The 17,084-nt window shown below is 59.1% G+C and overlaps 1 protein-coding gene across 1 annotated transcript; it reads left to right on the top strand.

Annotated features, from left to right (window-relative positions):
• The first annotated feature begins 69 nt into the window (after positions 1-69).
• On the top strand, positions 70-13,232 carry LOC116629330 (kinase non-catalytic C-lobe domain-containing protein 1-like). The gene is made up of 10 exons (XM_032399629.1): positions 70-1,117; positions 2,003-2,150; positions 2,261-2,440; positions 3,030-3,236; positions 3,724-3,806; positions 4,076-4,226; positions 8,453-8,575; positions 8,660-8,719; positions 9,497-9,654; positions 11,219-13,232. The coding sequence occupies exons 5-10, from the start codon at positions 3,781-3,783 to the stop codon at positions 11,448-11,450; spliced, it is 750 nt and encodes a 249-aa protein (XP_032255520.1). The 5' UTR covers positions 70-1,117; positions 2,003-2,150; positions 2,261-2,440; positions 3,030-3,236; positions 3,724-3,780; the 3' UTR covers positions 11,451-13,232.
• Positions 13,233-17,084: the final 3,852 nt, after the last annotated feature.

Below are 17,084 nucleotides of genomic sequence, written 5' to 3' on the forward strand. Positions count from 1 at the left end.
TGTGCATGTGGGGGGTGAGCGGGGTGTGTGCATGTGTGCATGGGGGGTGTGAGTGGGGTGTGTGCATGTGTGCATGGGTGTGTGTGTGTGTGTTGAGGGCTCTTGCATTGTGCGCTGTGTGTTTGTGCACAGCACCTCCAACAAGGGGAGAGCCTTCACTCACGTGGTTTATCTTCACAGGCTGGGCCTGACCCCGGCCACAGCGTCCCCAGCCCACAGAAGCCCCAGGGTGACTGGGTGGCTGGCCACCCTCATTCTTCAGACATCATGTCTCCACTCTGAAGCACCTCCCAGTGGCTGGGGAGGCAGCTTGCCAGGACCCACGCACCTTTCTTGTTTCCGGGACTCAGTCACTGACCTGCATGGTGTCGCCTGACCTGGGGCTCCCTGGGGCATCCCTGAGGGTGGGGGACGCTGGGTGAAGCAGAAGGACCCTCGTTCCCTCAACTACCTGGTTTTGCCGTGAAGAAACTGAGAACTTTGGGGCACAAATTGCCACGCTCATTTCTAATGCAGTGAGTTCCAGTTTGGGGGCTGGAGTCGCTGTCTGCGCATAGGAGTTTTCTGAGTAGGTTCTAGAAGTAGTGAGGGGACCTTGAATATCAGTGGCAAAGAAGATCCTCCCACCCGATATGGTTGGGAGTCCCTGATGTTACCAACCCTCCACATGCACCTTTTACTTCTCCAGGTGGTTCTCTTGTCCGCCATCCTCCTGCAAGGGCATGTGTGTACACGCTCACACACACAGAACTCACACGCCTTCACGCTCATGCACATTCACACGCTCTCTCTTTCACACATTTACCCCAGAACTGCTAAGGAAGGCTGCGGGGAGCCGGGCCTCCCCCACTTACCTGCAGCACAGGTAAGGTCTGGTGGGAGGAGAGGCCTGCCAGGGCCCCCAGGACTGGCTGCTCGGGCGTGGGGCCTGGCCCCGGGCCAGCAGGGCTGGAGGACGCGTGGCAGCCGTCCCTGTGCTCTGACTGCCTCCTCTTGGCCCCAGTGACGCCTTCCTGGAGGGGTACGTACAGCAATTCCTCTACACCTTCCGGTACTTCTGCACGCCCCAGGACTTCCTGCACTTCCTCCTGGACCGCATCAACAGCACCCTGTCCAGGTGCGGCCACGGGCCCAGCACCCCACAAGGGGTGACCCAGCCACAGGGTGGACCCCGTGGCACCTCGTTAGTGACTCTGAAGGGCGAGGGGGTCCCTGGTGACCCTGACAAGGATGAGGGCAGAGCCTGGTGGGAGAAGGAAGAGCAAGGACAGGGGACACGGGGCCCCAGAGAAGGGAGCCAGCTGTGCCGGGGGGGGCGGGGGGAGCGGCCAGAGAGGCCACTGATGCTTATGGGGGTGGTGAGGATGGGGGAAGGGAAGGGTGGGGGTAGGGGCGGGTAGGAAGACGGGTGAGTGCCAAGCCTGTCAGCTGGAGGAGGGCAGCCGGGGGGACGAGGGTCCTGCCAGCCCTCAGCCTTCCTCTGCAACACACGGGCAGCCAAGGGCTGGGGTCAGTGGAGAAGCTAGATGGACGTGCTCTGGCCTGTTCTCTGAGCCGGCCTGGCATCACGGCCAGACTCCCCGTGCACTCCCTCCCTGGGGGCAGGGACTCACAGGAGAGACCTCCATCTGTGGAGCCAGGCTCCCACCCCACCTCCTATGGAGCGCCTGCACGCCGCCTCCCAGACCCCCGGCGTCCCGGGCCCTGGCTGCAGGGGGTGACAGGTGCTCCGGGACCGGGCGCCGGGCAAGGGTGGAGGAGAGGCAGCAGGCTCCGGTCCCGGTCACTGAGCCCGGGGCCCCACTGGGCAGCTACTGGCTGTCTCTCCCGTCCCCTGAGACAGGAGGGTAGGGCTGAAATAGCCCTCGAAGACAGAGCCACGCTCAGACCCCACTGACGCCCCCTTGCTTGGCGGGGTGCCCACAGGCAGCCGTCTGCCCCAGTGCGGCGTTGGGCAGCAGGGGACCCTGCACGGCTTAGGGCTCCTCCCCTCTGCCTGCAGGGCCCACCAGGACCCCACCTCGACCTTCACCAAGATCTACAAGCGAAGCTTCTGCCTGCTGCAGGCCTGGCTGGAAGACTGCTATGCCGTGGACTTCACTCGGAACGCCGGGCTCCTGGGCAGGCTGGAGGACTTCATCTCTTCCAAGGTGACCAGGCAGAGCACCTGAGCAGCCCCTGCCCCTCCGCGGGCAGCACGCGGGGTGAGAGCCACCACCCTCGTCTGGGTGGCAAGCGACTGCCTTGTGCTTCTGCCCAGATCCTGCCACTGGACGGCTCAGCGGAGCACCTGCTGGGCCTCCTGGAGGTGGGCACTGACCGGCGGGCCGAGGGCACCTCACGTGGCACAGACCTGGAGGACCCCAAGGAAGCCGAGGAGGACGCCAGACCTCTCAATGCCCTCTGTAAGAGGCTCTCAGAAGACGGCGTCTCCCGGAAGGTGGGGGCCTTTCCCAGGGGAGGGCCTCCTGGGGCGGGCAGCGCGGCTCCCTGAGCCCAGCCCAGAGAACACAGAGTGCGTGCACACACGTGAACACACGTCCTGGCACACACACCTGCACATACACACGTGCTCCCCACGTTGCCAGTCCTGGGCACCAGCGCTGTGAGGCTGGCACCTCCTGCCCACCCTGCTCCAGGACAGGACAGCCGGGGAGCCCAGGCCAGCTCCTCAGACGACCTAACATTCCTGGCCCTCCGGCCAGAGGTCTGGGTGAGAGACACCATCGTCAGGAAGTGGCCTGGGATGGGGGCCGGGTCTGAAGGGACCTGTCCGTGATATATGGGGACGGCCCCAAACCTCAGTGGCTGTGTCCATGGGGACCTGCTGAAATGACCAGGACAGTGTCCTTGAGCCAACAAGGCCCCAGGCGGGAGGGATTTGTTCTGTGGCTCTAGCTGAGCCAGGCTGAAGGGTCCCGGGCCCGGAGCCAGCCCGGTCCTCCCCCTGCCGCACCCCGCCAGGCTGCCCACCGGAAGGACCGGCTGTCCTGGCGGCCCCTTTAGCACAGCCTGACCTCGCCCCGCAGAGCTTCCCCTGGAGGCTGTCCCGGGGCAGCGGGCTGGCGCTGCCACACCACAAGGAGCGCCAGTACACCATCGCGTCCGCCCTGCCCAAGCCCTGCTGCTTCGAGGACTTCTACGGCCCCTACGCCAAGGCCAGCGAGAAGGGCCCCTACTTCCTGACCGAGTACAGCACCCACCAGCTCTTCAGCCAGCTAACGCTTCTGCAACAGGTGACGGGCCGCACGCAGCGCACCTGCAGGGCGTCACGGGGAGGGACGCTCCGGTGCTCTGCTGTTTGCTGGAGGGACACGGGGAGGGCCGTGACTGGGGCCACACGCACAGGCAGGGGGCGGGCGGGGACCGCGTCGGAACGGCTCTGGCGGCACACCGACCACTGCCGCCGCCCCTGCAGCCCCGTCCCGGACACTCCCGCCTCGCAAGCGCTAGGGGGCGCCCTGCCGGCCTCCTCCGTCCTGGCGCCTCGGCTCCCACCGGAGCCCCGCCCCCAGGTGTCCCTTTCCCAGGCATCCCACCCTGCGACCCGCCCCCCCACCATCCTGGGTCCTGTGTCACTTGGCAGGCGACAGTAGTGATGGTGACTCCGGTCATCCTACCTGCGGTCATCACGGCTGGGCAGGTGGAGAATCCCCCGGAGATGCTGCCTTGTCCACACGGCCCTGGGAAAGGACTGAACATCTGTGTCCTTGTCTCCGACAGGAGTTATTTCAAAAGTGCCATCCCGTCCACTTCTTAAACTCACGGGCCCTGGGCGTCATGGACAAAAGTGTGGCCATCCCCAAGTGAGTGTTCACCTGTGGGGTGTCACCCCAGAGTCCTGGGACAGATGGCTGGTGGCAGGGTCTTGGGGGCTTCACCTGAGTGCCTCGTGGACACTAGTGGCCAAAGGGAGCTGCTGGGGTCATGAACGGCCTCGGAGCCAGGCCCTCCCCTCTCCGCAGAGCCCATCCTGCCGGCCCCACGTGGATCTGGAGAGCCCCCTGCAGCCCCAGGGCTGGGCAGGGCCACCTCCGCACGGCCTCGCTGTGACGTGCACCTGTGTCTCTTCCAGAGCCAGCTCCTCCGAGTCTCTGTCCGCCAAAACCTGCAGCTTATTTCTGCCCAATTACGTGCAGGACAAGTACCTATTACAGCTTTTGAGAAGTGCAGATGACGTCAGCACCTGGGTGGCAGCTGAAATTGTGACCAGCCACACCTCCAAGGTCGGTGCCTCGGCAGCGCCCGTCTCAGAGAAGGGCTTGGGGTAGAGCTGCGTGGACACGTGCTGCTTCCTGTGGAACCCCAGTCGAATGTTCTCCCAAGTGCAGGGAATCCACAGACTCAACCCCAGGCAAAGCGTAAAAGTAGTGTCACAGCTTTTGGCGGTGGTGACGTCAGACACCATCCAGCTCTCCAGCGTGCGCCTGTCACACCCCCAGCCTGACATGGCTCTTCACTCTGTTGCAAATGCACACTGGCTCTGATCACCATGACAAGCCTCTCCTCCATGGAACTGTCACACCTACGTGTGTGCACACAGTCTCACACGTGTGCATACACTGATACATGCACAGTCTTACACAAATACACCCCCTCACACACATACCCCCTCACACACACTTCCTCACACTCCCTCACACCCATACCCTCCTCACACTCACACACTCCCTCTCACACACATACCCCCTCACATTCACACACACACTCCCTCTCACACACATACCCCCTCACATTCACACACACACTCCCTCTCACACACATACCCCGTCACATTCACACACACACTCCCTCTCACAAATCCCGCACACACACCTCCTCACACTCACACACTTCCTCACACTCCCTTGTACCCATACCCTCCTCACACTCACACACACCCTCTCACACATTCCCTCACACCCATACCCTCCTCACACTCGCACACACCCTCTCACACACATACCCCGTCACATTCACACACGTGCTCCCTCTTACACTCACACACTCCCTCTCACTCACACACACTATTGCTTTTACATACATAATCTCTCTGACACACAGAAACCCTCCTAAATAGTCCCTGTTGCCCACCTAGATCTTCTCACAGATTCCCTGACACACGCTCCCTGTCACACACACGCCCTCTCTCTCCCACACTCACACCGTCCTGCTCACACACAGCCCCTCATACACTCTCACGCTCACACTCAGGGTTCAGAGTGCTCCCCTAGGGGGCGCCCTCCGCACTCCTGCCTGAGCCAGGCCCGGGGCTGGGAACTGTGACTCGGAAGTGTCCCACTAACCTGAGCGCTCCGAGAGTGGGAACCAACTTAGTCACATTCCCCATCACTGTCACATCCCCTGCGGGCGGCACAGTGTGCGTTCTCAGCCAGTCTGTGGAATAAACGAAACCCAGGTCAGAAGAGCAGTCAAGGTCAAGCTCTTGCTGTTCTCGGGCCTCTCTTGGCCTGGACCATGGGTATCTCAGCCTGAACTCACTCTCCTGCTTCCGGCAGGTACTGGGCAGGCCAAGGACAGTCACCTGCCTCAAAGCCAGCGCCTCCCTCCAGGTTCCCACCCACTCAGGAGGGTTGAGGGAGGACAGAGCCCCCCAGTCCCTAGCGCATCTGCACCTCCACCCAGTCAACACCCTATTGCCAAGGCCTCCAGTTTCTTGCCGCCTGAGGCCAGCAGTGGGAGGGAGCGTCACTGGAGTCCTGCCCACATGAAGTGGCCACACTGGCACGCAGAGGAATGACGGTCGGGGCCACGAGGGCTCCTCCCGTGTAACACAGCCCCTTCCCATGGGGAGACCCCCACTCCCCAGGCGGCCGCTCCCTTAAAGCAAACTCTGGCCCAAATAACAGGTCTCCTCAAGCATGACCCCCTCTACCGCTGCCCCTGGGCAGAGCCTCACAGGGGGCGCTCAGGGGTGGGAGGACACCATTGTTGTGCCCCAGCTGCCCCAGAGCCCGCAGAGGCCACCACCTCCTCGTCAGACAGCAAAGTGAAGATAAGTCTATTCCTGCATTAACAGCCTGTGCAATTTGTCTTTCTAAGGTTCCCCCATGTTTCTGCTCACCCCAAACCCACAGGGCAACCCAAGGCCCATTAACACATGCAGAGTTTTCTACTTTTTCCCCCTTGGGGGGGAATTTTCAAGTTTTAGGGATTTGTTAGCCAACAGACTGACCCATCCTCATTTCTGCCAGGATGTGGGAACAGGGAGCCTGGGCTTTACCCACTTTGTTCTAATCCACAACATTACAGATATCATGAGTGACATCAAGATGTGGCTTCCCTAAATCAGGGTCTTCAAACAGGGGCTTGTGTGGTTGGGCTTCACAAGGACTTCCAAGGAGAACCGACCAAGGACAGTCAATAGTCACTGCACGGACCTCAGCTTCCCAGGAGTATTCCTACACCTGAGCCCCCAAAAAGAGGGAGGACAGGCCCCCATCCAGCCCAAGAGAGAAGATGGGCTCTGCGTCCTGAGTCTGCAGGTTCCCTGCCCAGAGGGTCAACACAGAGAGGCACGACACGTTTACAGGCCTGCGTGGTCAGCACAACGGAACAGATGGACAGATGCACACCCAGTTGTTGGCACCCAGCTTGGAAGGGCTCATGGTGTCACCGGGGCAGAACTCCTTCCATTGTCGTGAAAGGGCTCCCACATCCCTGCAAGCAAAGGACAGAATTATTCAAATGAGCAATACACCCACATGCAGGAACCAACGGGAGAAAGAGTGGGAGCCGTGTTTCTAATGAAACTGCACGTGGACCTTGGACAAAGGTGTTTGTCACATTCTGATGATACATCGTTTCACACATTGTGTGTTACTTACTGTAATATCAGAACAATCCAGAGAAACTGTGGTCAAGAAAATGGCTAAAATTCGATTTTGAGCCAGAGAATACAATGGGCAGTCATTAACTGTCCTTGGTGGTAACCGTGCAGTCGTGCAGATGACCCTTGGGGGCACAGAATGGAAAGACAGGTGAAGAAGAAAAAGAAACAGTGTGAAGCTTGCCACCTTAAAGAAAAGCTTGCTGACTTTTTTTTTTAGATGAATTATGGTGGATTTGAAGGCAAAACTGGATTTCAGTTTAATCAGATAGTCTTTCAAGTGATAGGACACAGCAGCGAAAAGAAAGCAGCAACCCAAATGTCCACCCACAGATAAATGGATAAACAAGATGTGGTCTGTCTGTACTCTGGAATGTCATTCAGCCTTAAAAAGGAATCAAGTCCCGATACAGGCTACAGCGTGGATGAACCTAAAGGACATTACGCTCAGGGAAACCAGCCAGTCACAGAAAGACAAATACTGCGTGATTCCACTCTAGGAGGCCCCTGCAGTGGTGGAAATCACACAGCCAGAAAGTAGAAGGCCGGGCGCCAGGGGCTGGGGGCGAGGGATGGGGAGCAGGGGTCTGATGCTTGCAGTTTCAGTTTCACAAAACAGAGTTCTAGGCTGTGACCCAAGCAGGGGAGTGTAGTTAACACTACTGAGCTATCTTAAAAACGGTTCAAGAGTAGATTTTATATTACGCATTTTTTACCACAAACATTTTTTTAAAAAAACAAAAATGCGATGGAACAGTTTTATCTGAAAGTGCTGGAAAGTACATATTTTGAATCTGTTTAAATATATGAAGAAAAAATTGGGATGTCAACTTCAAAAGTATAAGCGAGTAAATGTTTTTCAAGCTCTTTTAAGAGGCACGCAGCTGGACAATGGGAGGCCACCAGGGTGAATGAGCTTCCATCTGCGTGACCCTTGAGAGCATCGGAATCTGCACAGACAAGGTCAAGCCCAATGCAGAGGCACGTGGTTGGGACCCACAGGCACTGTCCCCACCTGAAGGGTGGCCCCGGCCCGGGTGACAGTTCATAGGGTGAGGCAGCTCTGAAAGGGTGTGCCCCGTTAGGAATGAGAACCCCGTGGGGTGTTCCTGTCGAATTTGCTGACCCGTGGAACCAAACCCACCCCACCCCCACCTGTCAGGCTCTGAAACCGGGGGGAGCAGTAGACTCCGCCCTGCAGAAAATGAGAAGCTGCCTGTTTGTTTCGCGACGGCCACTAGAGGTATGGGCTCCCTCCTCCCCAGCCGGGCGCCTTCCGGTCCTGAAGCTGGGCCCCCTCCCCCATTTGTCCTGCTCCTAGAGCAGAGGTTTGTCTTGGGAGTGACTTTGCTTTTGAGGAGTGAGGTTGACTTCTTTTCACATCTTTATGCTTATGGGGCACTTGCCTTTCTGTTTTGTGTTTTCAAGTCATGCCTGTCCTCCTGCCCCGTCACGGCCACTGCCCCCCAGACCGGAGCCCACTCACCACCTGCTTCCCACACAGGTGGTGGGGCCCTCGCTGCCCCGGTGCCTGGCGCTGGGTTACTGTGACGGGTCCCCAGAGGCTCTCTACCAGCTTTTCTTAAATCAGAGGACCCTGAGTATGTCCTTCTCTGGTTTCAGTTGCAGGTGAATTTGCTGTCCAAATTTTTGCTGATTGCGAAATCTTGCTACGAGCAGAGGAACTTCGCGACAGCCATGCAGATTCTGGGAGGCCTGGAGCACCTGGCCGTGAGGCAGTCCCCTGTGAGTCACCCTGGAGAGCCACTGGCCACGGGCGGGCATGTGGGCACCGCGGCCGCAGGGGGCTCACCTGTGCTTTTATTTCAGGCCTGGAGAATTTTACCCGCGAAGATAGCGGAGGTCATGGAAGAGCTGAAGGCCGTCGAGGTACTGGTGCTGTGCATGAGCTTCTGGAAGCTTGTGTCCACCTGGGGCGTCCCCTGCAGACATGCTCTGCACCTCTCTGGGGGGCTCACCAGGCAGAGCCTGCCTCGCGGCCCCCAGACCACACAGCCACCCACACCCCCACCTAGAGCTGCCCAGTCTTGCCCATCTCCCCACAGGGCACGGCCAGTGCGCCGGGTACAGGTGCCCAGAGGACCACACTGAGCTTAGGGACCCACTGGCCTCCTTGCAGCCTCCTGAGATCATACATGAGGAAACACTGGAAGGCTGGGCATTTCCCTGGAGGAGGCCCTGGGAGCAGACTGCCGCCGAGGGCCCACAGCTCCTGCCCCAAACAGCTCTCTGTGGGGCGGGAGGGCTGGCGTGTGTCCTCAGTCGACACCAGAAACAGGTCCCTGAAGCCGGGCAGCCTGGGTCTTGGCCTCCTTGGGGCAGCTGGGTCACCCGGCTATTTTGTGGAGCCCAGAGAGAGTCAGTTAGGAAACAAGTTTGCCATTTCTGGTGGCAGGAAGTGTGTAGCTTTCCGATGGGTGTGTCCGCGTTCCCTTGGCGTCTGCAGGCTTCAGACATCCAGACTTTTGACCCCGATCCAATCATCCGAGGCACAGTGAGGATCGGGTGTAAATCAGTGCTGTGTAGCCCCCTTGCTGGGGGCGGGGGGGGGGGGTTACTAGCACCAACCCAGACTGGCTGAGCTGAGTGCCCTGGACTGACCTCTCATCCGTCTCCCCCTCCCCACACCCCTGGCTGGGCCCCCAGGTCTTCCTGAAGAGCGACAGCCTGTGTCTGATGGAAGGACGGCGCTTCCGGGCCCAGCCCACGCTGCCCTCAGCCCGCCTCCTGGCCATGCACATCCAGCAGCTGGAGACAGGGGGCTTCACCATGACCAATGGGGCCCACAGGTGGAGCAAGCTCAGGTGAGGGGCTATGCTCCCAGCGACCCATGGGCCCCTCGCCCTAGCGCTGTCTGCACAGCACCCGTGGCCAGTCCTCAGCCTGCTCCGGTGGTGCCACGGTTCCCCTGCCCAGCACCCCTGGGGGCCCGGCACACCTGGGAGGGGCAGACTGGGGGCTGCTTGTGAAAACCACCTTGGTGACCCCAGACAAAGAGGGCCACGCTCATCTCTGCCTCGGAAGCCGCAAGCTGCCTCCACCCCTCCTCCCCTGGGGGCTCCAGGCCTCATCGGAGATGCCCCCCCATATCTCACAGGCCTGGGCCAGCCCTTCTCCAGAGGCCTGCACCCCCATAGCCTTGGACCCACCTGTTCTCCTTCCCCCCTCTGCATCACCCACATGTGCAGACGGGTGAGGCTCGTCAGGCCACAGTCCAGCTGCACACCCCTTAGGGTCAAGGGCAGATCTCAGCAGGCACAGCCCAGGGGACCTGCAGCCCAGTGGTTCCAACCTCCTTCTGGTCACCAACTTAAAAAGTTACTTAAGAGGTACCACAGTGCACACTGGTCCGTGTCAGCAAAACGGAAACTAACAATTAAGAGGGAAGGCCACAGTCCCGAAGGAGCGTGGGCGGAGGCCTGATGATGACTCTTCTTCACTCTGTTTTAGGTCTGGATGTATATGCATGTTTGTCTTTATTTATTTGAGGGAGAGAGATGGGCGGCGGGGGGGCGGGGTGCAGAGGGAGAGAGAGAATCCCAAGCAGGCTCCATGCCCAGCACAGAGCCCCCACGTGGGGCTCGATCTCAGGACCTGGAGATCATGACCTGAGCCCAAATCAAGAGTCGGACGCATAACCGACTGAGCCACCGGGGCGCCCCGCATGCTCGTCTTTTAATGACCAAAGTGCAGTCCTTCATTCTGGAGGTGCTGTCTCTTCATCCACAATCAGGATGAGAATGTCTGTGAAGTCCACGGCCTTCCCCAGGCGGAATTACTGACTTCTGCTTCGTGGTCCCCGTTTTCTTGGATGACACCCAGGGGTGTGTGGTCACAGTTAACTTCCCGCTCTCCAGGGAAGTGAGTCCCGGTGCACAGCGTTGGCCAATGCCCAGGGGGTAAATACTTTTGTGATGGTGGCTCTTGAGCCGGGATCATGATGTCCCTGAACACAGAGCTGGGGAGAAACATGTGCCCAGTGACCCCTGAGTACACCCTTAAGTGACCCTGCGTCTGTCTATCTCCTCTACCTCCTCCGTGGGCGCTCAGGGGCTGACACTGGGGTGTATTCATGTCGGAACCCTTAGCACCAACCAGGCCCAGCACAGATTTTCAGCACATGTTTATGGACTGAAGAGTGGCTGGATGGACCGACGGACAGAGGCATGAGCAGAGGGATGGATGGGAGTGCGGGTGGGCAGACAGGCCTGAGTACTGAAATGAGGTTGGGCCTTGTGAATAAATACAGAAAACTCACCCCAGAGTTTGTACTGGGAGAGGTTTGGGTTACACACTTCCCGGGATGCGCTGGGAATTCACAAGCACAGGCTCATGCAGACTAACAGGTCACGTCTCCCCCATCCACAGAAACATAGCCAAGGTGGTGAGCCAGGTGCGTGCATTCCAGGAGAACCCCTACACGTTCGCGCCCGACCCCAAGCTGCAGTCCTACCTCAAGCAAAGAATCGCACGCTTCAGCGGGGCCGACATTTCCATTTTAGCGGCGGACAACAGGGCCTCCTTCCACCAGATCACCAGCGAAAAGCACTCCCGGAAGATCCAGGACAAGTTACGGAGAATGAAGGCCACGTTTCAGTAACGGGGACGGCGGGTGTGGTGGGGATTCCAAAGCAAGGACAGACCTGGGTAGAAAGGAGGCACCGCTTGCTGTCCCAGGCCCAGAAGGTCCCAGCAACGCGCACCTGCCGCTGTAGACTAGGGAGCCCAACAGCATGGTGCGGGACCCGGGGCTCAGCGTGGGCGGCGGGGTACATGCCGGGGGGCACCGGGAGGGGAAGGCTCCAGGGCCTGGCTAAGCCGGAGAGGACAGGCTCCAGTGGAGGTCGGGGTGTTTCTGCTAGTGTAAAACTATATTTAAAAATTAAAACAGAAATAGAATAAGTAAACTCCCCAGGAGCCACATACCCATTTATACTTCTTAGAGATAAACCGCTCTCCCCCAGGTCCCCAGGGATCCCGCCCCCCAAAAACCCACACCCACCCACCCTGACTCAGAGCAGTGTTTTCATGAGTTTGGCTTATGTCTGCCCAGCAACCAAGGACCAAAATGACCTCTGACCCCTATGCCAACCACAGGTTCCAGGGGTTTCCAAAACCTTCCACTGGGGCCCTGAGGCTTTCCAGTGGCCCAAGCCCCAACCTGGGTCCACACTCCCATGCCCAGACCTCCCCCCTTCCACTCAGACCCCCCCAAACCTCCCCCCACACTCCTCAGACCTCTCCTCACACCCCAGACTTTCCCTCCACGCTCCCCACTTCCCCGGACCCCTCCTTCCAGAACCCCCTCTAGGGGCCCAGCTCAGCTCACCCCCATTCCAGCCCATGTGGGGGTGCCCGAGTTTTGCAGCCCTTGCCCCAGCAGGCCTGATGGGATCTGTCCCGGCCCAGCCTCCTGCTGCTGGTGAGCACCTCACAGCTCCACGCTGCAGCCCCCAGTGCCCGCGGCCCTGCGTGCCCTCCGCCGTTGCCAACCCCCACCACTTAGAACAGCTCCCAGTGAGGCCTGCAAGGCTCTGCTTCCCAGCAAAGCACACAGGTCACAAACAGCAGCTCCAGAGCAGACTCAAGGCCTCGGGGCCCTGAGAGCATCCCCCAGTCCCACCTGGTGGCCTGGGGGCCTCAGGCCTGGGGCCCGCGCCCCTCTGCCTCAGCAGCCATGCATGCGCCGTGCACACCTCCGCCCCGGCTCCCGCCGCTTTCCTTCACTAGTGCTTTGTCCGAGCCGTGGAGGAGATGACGTGTGCTGCCTGGATGGTTCCAGGCGCTTCCCCGGGGCTCTGTGTCCAAACAGCCGGTGCTGGGCGTTTGCTCAGCAGGTGGAAGACGCCCCCGGCCAGATGTACTGGGACCAGGAAGGTGCGGTCGCACCCCTCACGACAGGGAGCTCAGACCCCTGGCACCATCCTGGGCACCGGCGTTCTCACGTGGCAGATCGCTGGGGGACCGGAGGTGGTCCTCTTGCTTCAGAATCAGTGATTCTTTAGAACAACCAGCTAGTAGTATTTCTGGGAAAACTGTCACTTGTGATAAAATGCCGAGTCTGTAATGTAGAAAGCGTTTCCCACATAAACTCATCCCAGACATCTGAACAGAAGAGGGACTCAGTGCTTCCCGCCACGCAGATGCGGGGCGGCTTCTGTATGAGGGTTATGTTCGCCTAAACGCCTCCGATCTCCGATTCTGAGTCTCACAAAGGTGGTGCCACGGAGCCTGAAGCGGAGTTAGCGTCTGGCGCAAACGCACATTCCAGCCGTAACGATTTGTTCACGGGAAAGTGACCGGGCTTTCAGCTTAAGCACGACTGTCGGCATGTCGCTCGAATGTCACCGGCACAGATTTCTAAATAAAATCATTTCTACCACGACGGCTTCCATAGGCCTTATTTTGTTTGTCTCCAAAGTGACACTTGCTTTGGGGGTCAGGGTGGGCTCCCTCGTGGCCAGAGACAACTGCAGGGGTGCTCCTGAGAGCACAAGGGGACAAGAAGTCCTAGCCACAGCCGTGTCCTTGGGCGGCACGGACAAGGGCCAGATCTGCCGATTCGCTTAATTCAGGGCCCACCAGAACCGAACCCCGGAACCCCCGGGCCTGGGACCGAGCAGACTCCTTCTACTGCTGCAGGAAACGTTTACCTGCAAACCACTCAAAACTGCTGAGCCGCCAAGGCCCCACCACGGCACAGCCCCAAAGCTACTCTGCCATGGACTCTGCCCAGCCTCAGCCAGGTCCCACGTGGCAGGCCCCACGCCGCAGCAGGCCACCAACCTCACCCAGAGCCTCAGGGCAGGACAGCCAGCCCCTCCTTCCCCAGGGCAAGGCAGGGGTGTTCCTTGAGGCTGCCACTGCGAAGGGTCCTGACAGAAGAGCTTAGGATTGGTGGGCACTGCAAAAGGAGAGGTGGAAGGCCAGGGGTTCAAATAATTTAGGGACATAAATGGTTGATGTTTTCTGTGGCAGAATCATCTGGGAACATCCCTGTAATGAATGATGAAGCCCTCTGCGTGGCAGGAGAGTCCCAGAAGAGGAAAGTCACTGGACAGTAGCAGCCACCGTTAGGTGGTTCTGGTGTCCCCGTTGTGGGTGGGTGGGTGATTTCCGTCCTCACCCACCTTAAAATCACTAAACCCTGCTGTCTCTTCCTTCTGAGAAAGGCCATAAGACCAGGGTCTCCCTCCACTTCACTGGTCTAATCAAATCAATGGGTTTTTCTTTAGGTGAACTGACAGCCCCTTAGGCCCCACAACGAGCCCTGCTTCCCAGGGTCCCCCACCCACCCACCCTGTGCAGTCCCTTCCTGCACCAGATGGAGGCTGGCTCAGTGTACTGAGGCTCTGGGGGGAGCCCTCACTATGTGCGGTTTGACTACCCCCAAGAGCACCATGCTGGCGCAAGCCCAAGGTAGCCCTGGTGGGCTGAACAGAGATGGAGAGAGGGATGTCTGGCCAGCCAGCCCACGAGCCGCCTTCTGGAGAAGGCCTGCGGAGCCCCGGGCAGTCAGGCCCTGGCCTGGGAAGTGGTGCCCAGTCAGGAGGGAGCACCCATCAGCCCACCTGCACCCTGGTGCCAGGTCCGACCACAGAATCAGCAGCATAACCAAACAGCATCAGCCCTGGCCACCGCTCAGAGTGCTGGGCTATGCCGTGCTAAACAACTCACTGATCCGTTCGTTGCGTGCTGTGGGGGGTTGCGCTCCCTGCTCTGAGAGGGGCTTCCGGCCTGTGAAAGGGGACCCCGTCAGCTGGCCCCTGACCACGATGGCCCTTTAGACAGGGGCAGTCTGGGGTCGCTTCCTATGGCCACTATTACTATCTGAAGCCTGCTCTACATGTGGGGGGGGGGTCTCGGGGGCACACTGCGGGAGGGGCTGCCCTGTCTCTTCACCCACCTCCCACCCCTTTAGGGGGCTGACCTACGTCACCATGGGAAACAGTGGTTTGAAGGGAAAGGGCGAGGCCCAAGACCACATAGGGACTGCCCTCCAGTCAGGGGACAGACTTCTCACCAGAGTCCAGATGAGCAATCCTAAAGCTACTTTCCTTACACACGAGGGCTCATCAATAAGTACGTCGTAGATAAGGTTGCTGGCCTCCTGCTGTCAGAGAACGAAGCTGCGGAAGAGCTGGTGGGGAGGCTAGGTGTGTGTGGACATGTGGGTCGGTACACACATGCGCTTCCTGGCACACCCTCCACAGGGCCGCGCGGGGCTTCGCTCTCGTTGGACCATCTCTGCGGGCGGCCCTGGGCACTGCAGGGGGGGCTCCCAGCACCTCTGGTCTCTACCCCCCCGATGCCAGCAGCACCCCCAAGTTGTGACAACCAATGTCTCCAGGCATCACCCAATGTACCCTGGGGGGCAAACTATTCCCCCGAGAACCAGTGGCCTGGAAACAGTGACACCCAGTAGCATCAGGCACACCCCGTATCCAGATCTTGGGTTGCAGATACCATTCTCCAAAAAAAAGGAACCAGAGATTTTTGGAGAAATGGCAGAAGGGTTGATTCTCTAGTGGAGAATGTACAAAGCAGAGGTATCTGGTAGCATCACAAAGCAAAGACCCGCGGGGGGGGGGGGGGATGTCAAAAGGACAAAGGACAAGAGGGAAAGGGGAAAAGAGTTGTGGCGATCTGAGCCCCTAAACACGACAGCGTGGGACTGCACCCTGGGAATAGAACACCCACGAGTCCACTGAACAGGAAGAATTACAGGAGAATCCCAAACAACACACGCAGGTGCCCCCCCGAAGGGTGGGGTGCACCCAGTGACTGGGCCCAGCTGCAGGGCAGGGAGGGGAAGTGGAGAGATGGCGGGCACTGCTTGAACTCCTAGATCTTCTTCCCAAAAACCCATAACCAGGCTAATCATGAGAAGGCACCTGACAAACCCAAAGAGAGGGACATCCACAAAACACCCAACAGTCTCCTCAAAGTGTCAAGAACAAGAGTGAGAAACTGCCAGGGTCCAGAGGGGACAAAGGAGGCAGGACGACCAAACGCAGAGGACCCTGGACCGGGTCCCGGGGCAGAAAAGACACATCCGTGTGAAAGCTGGGGAAACCTGGAAAAACCCTATTACGCTCTGTGGCTCAGCCAGTGGTGTTGTGCCAACGGGAATTTCTCAGCTTTGACAAAGGTGCCATGGTCCCATGAGACGCTCACCTGAAGGGACGCACGGGGACACCAGCACCTTCTCTGCCACCTGGCTGTAAATCGAAAATTGTCCCAAACTAAGAAGTTGTAAAAACTACTAGACCTAGTATACAGAAATACAATTGATTTTTGTTTATTCCTGTATTCAGTGACCTCGCTAAATTCATTTATTAATTCTAATGTGCTTGCAGACTATTTTGTATTTCCCATGTTTACAATCATATCGCCTGCAAATAATGATGCTTTTACTTCTTCCTTTCCCATCTTTATAAACCTTACTCCTTTTTCTTGTCTTATTGCTCTGGCTAGACTTCTAGAATAACGTTCGATAGAATCAGTGATGCTGGGCACCACCCTAATTCCTAATCGCAGGGGGTCATGCTCAATATTCTCTTAGTCATGAGGTAAGCTGTAGGTACTCCTCATCGGAATAAAGCAGTGTTTTCTGTGAAGTGTGTGTGTGAATTATGACACTAATTCTGAATACCGGCCGTGCTCAGCACGTCCTACCCTCAGCGGGCTGCACGCAGGGCGACCACCCCTCCCGCGCACACCAGCGCCACCGCGGGGGGGCGGGGCCCGCACACCACGGCCTCTGCGAACCACAGGCCAGGAAGCACCTAAGGCAAAAGGGAGGGGCGCGGGGGGGCCCCTCCTGGAGCTGGAATGTTCCACGGCTTGGTCTGCGCGGCGGTGAAAGGGCACGGCACATGCGTAAAAACGAATCGACCCCTTGCGCGCCTGAGGCGAGCTGCCGGATCCGTTCGTACCTCAATGCAAAGACTTTTAAAAAGTACAACACTCTCGTTTGGCGGGTTGTTGCCGGTCAGGGCCCGGCCCAAGTCGAAGTTGGCGGGCAGCGGGGGCGGGGCGGGGCGGGGCGGGGCGCGCGGGGGCGCGCGGGGGCGGGCGGCGTAGACCCGCGCCGGCTCCGGCTCCCGCTCGGTCTCCAGCGAGCTCGCACCCTCCGAGCGCGTGTGGGCGGCCTCTCCCGGGCCGCGGCCCCGACCCCGCGACCCCGCCGGCCCTCGGGATGCTGCTCCGGCCGCGGCGGCCGCCCCCCCCC

Source organism: Phoca vitulina, unplaced genomic scaffold (genome assembly GCF_004348235.1).
Source record: "Phoca vitulina isolate PV1807 unplaced genomic scaffold, GSC_HSeal_1.0 scaffold619, whole genome shotgun sequence".
Lineage (NCBI taxonomy): Eukaryota > Metazoa > Chordata > Mammalia > Carnivora > Phocidae > Phoca > Phoca vitulina.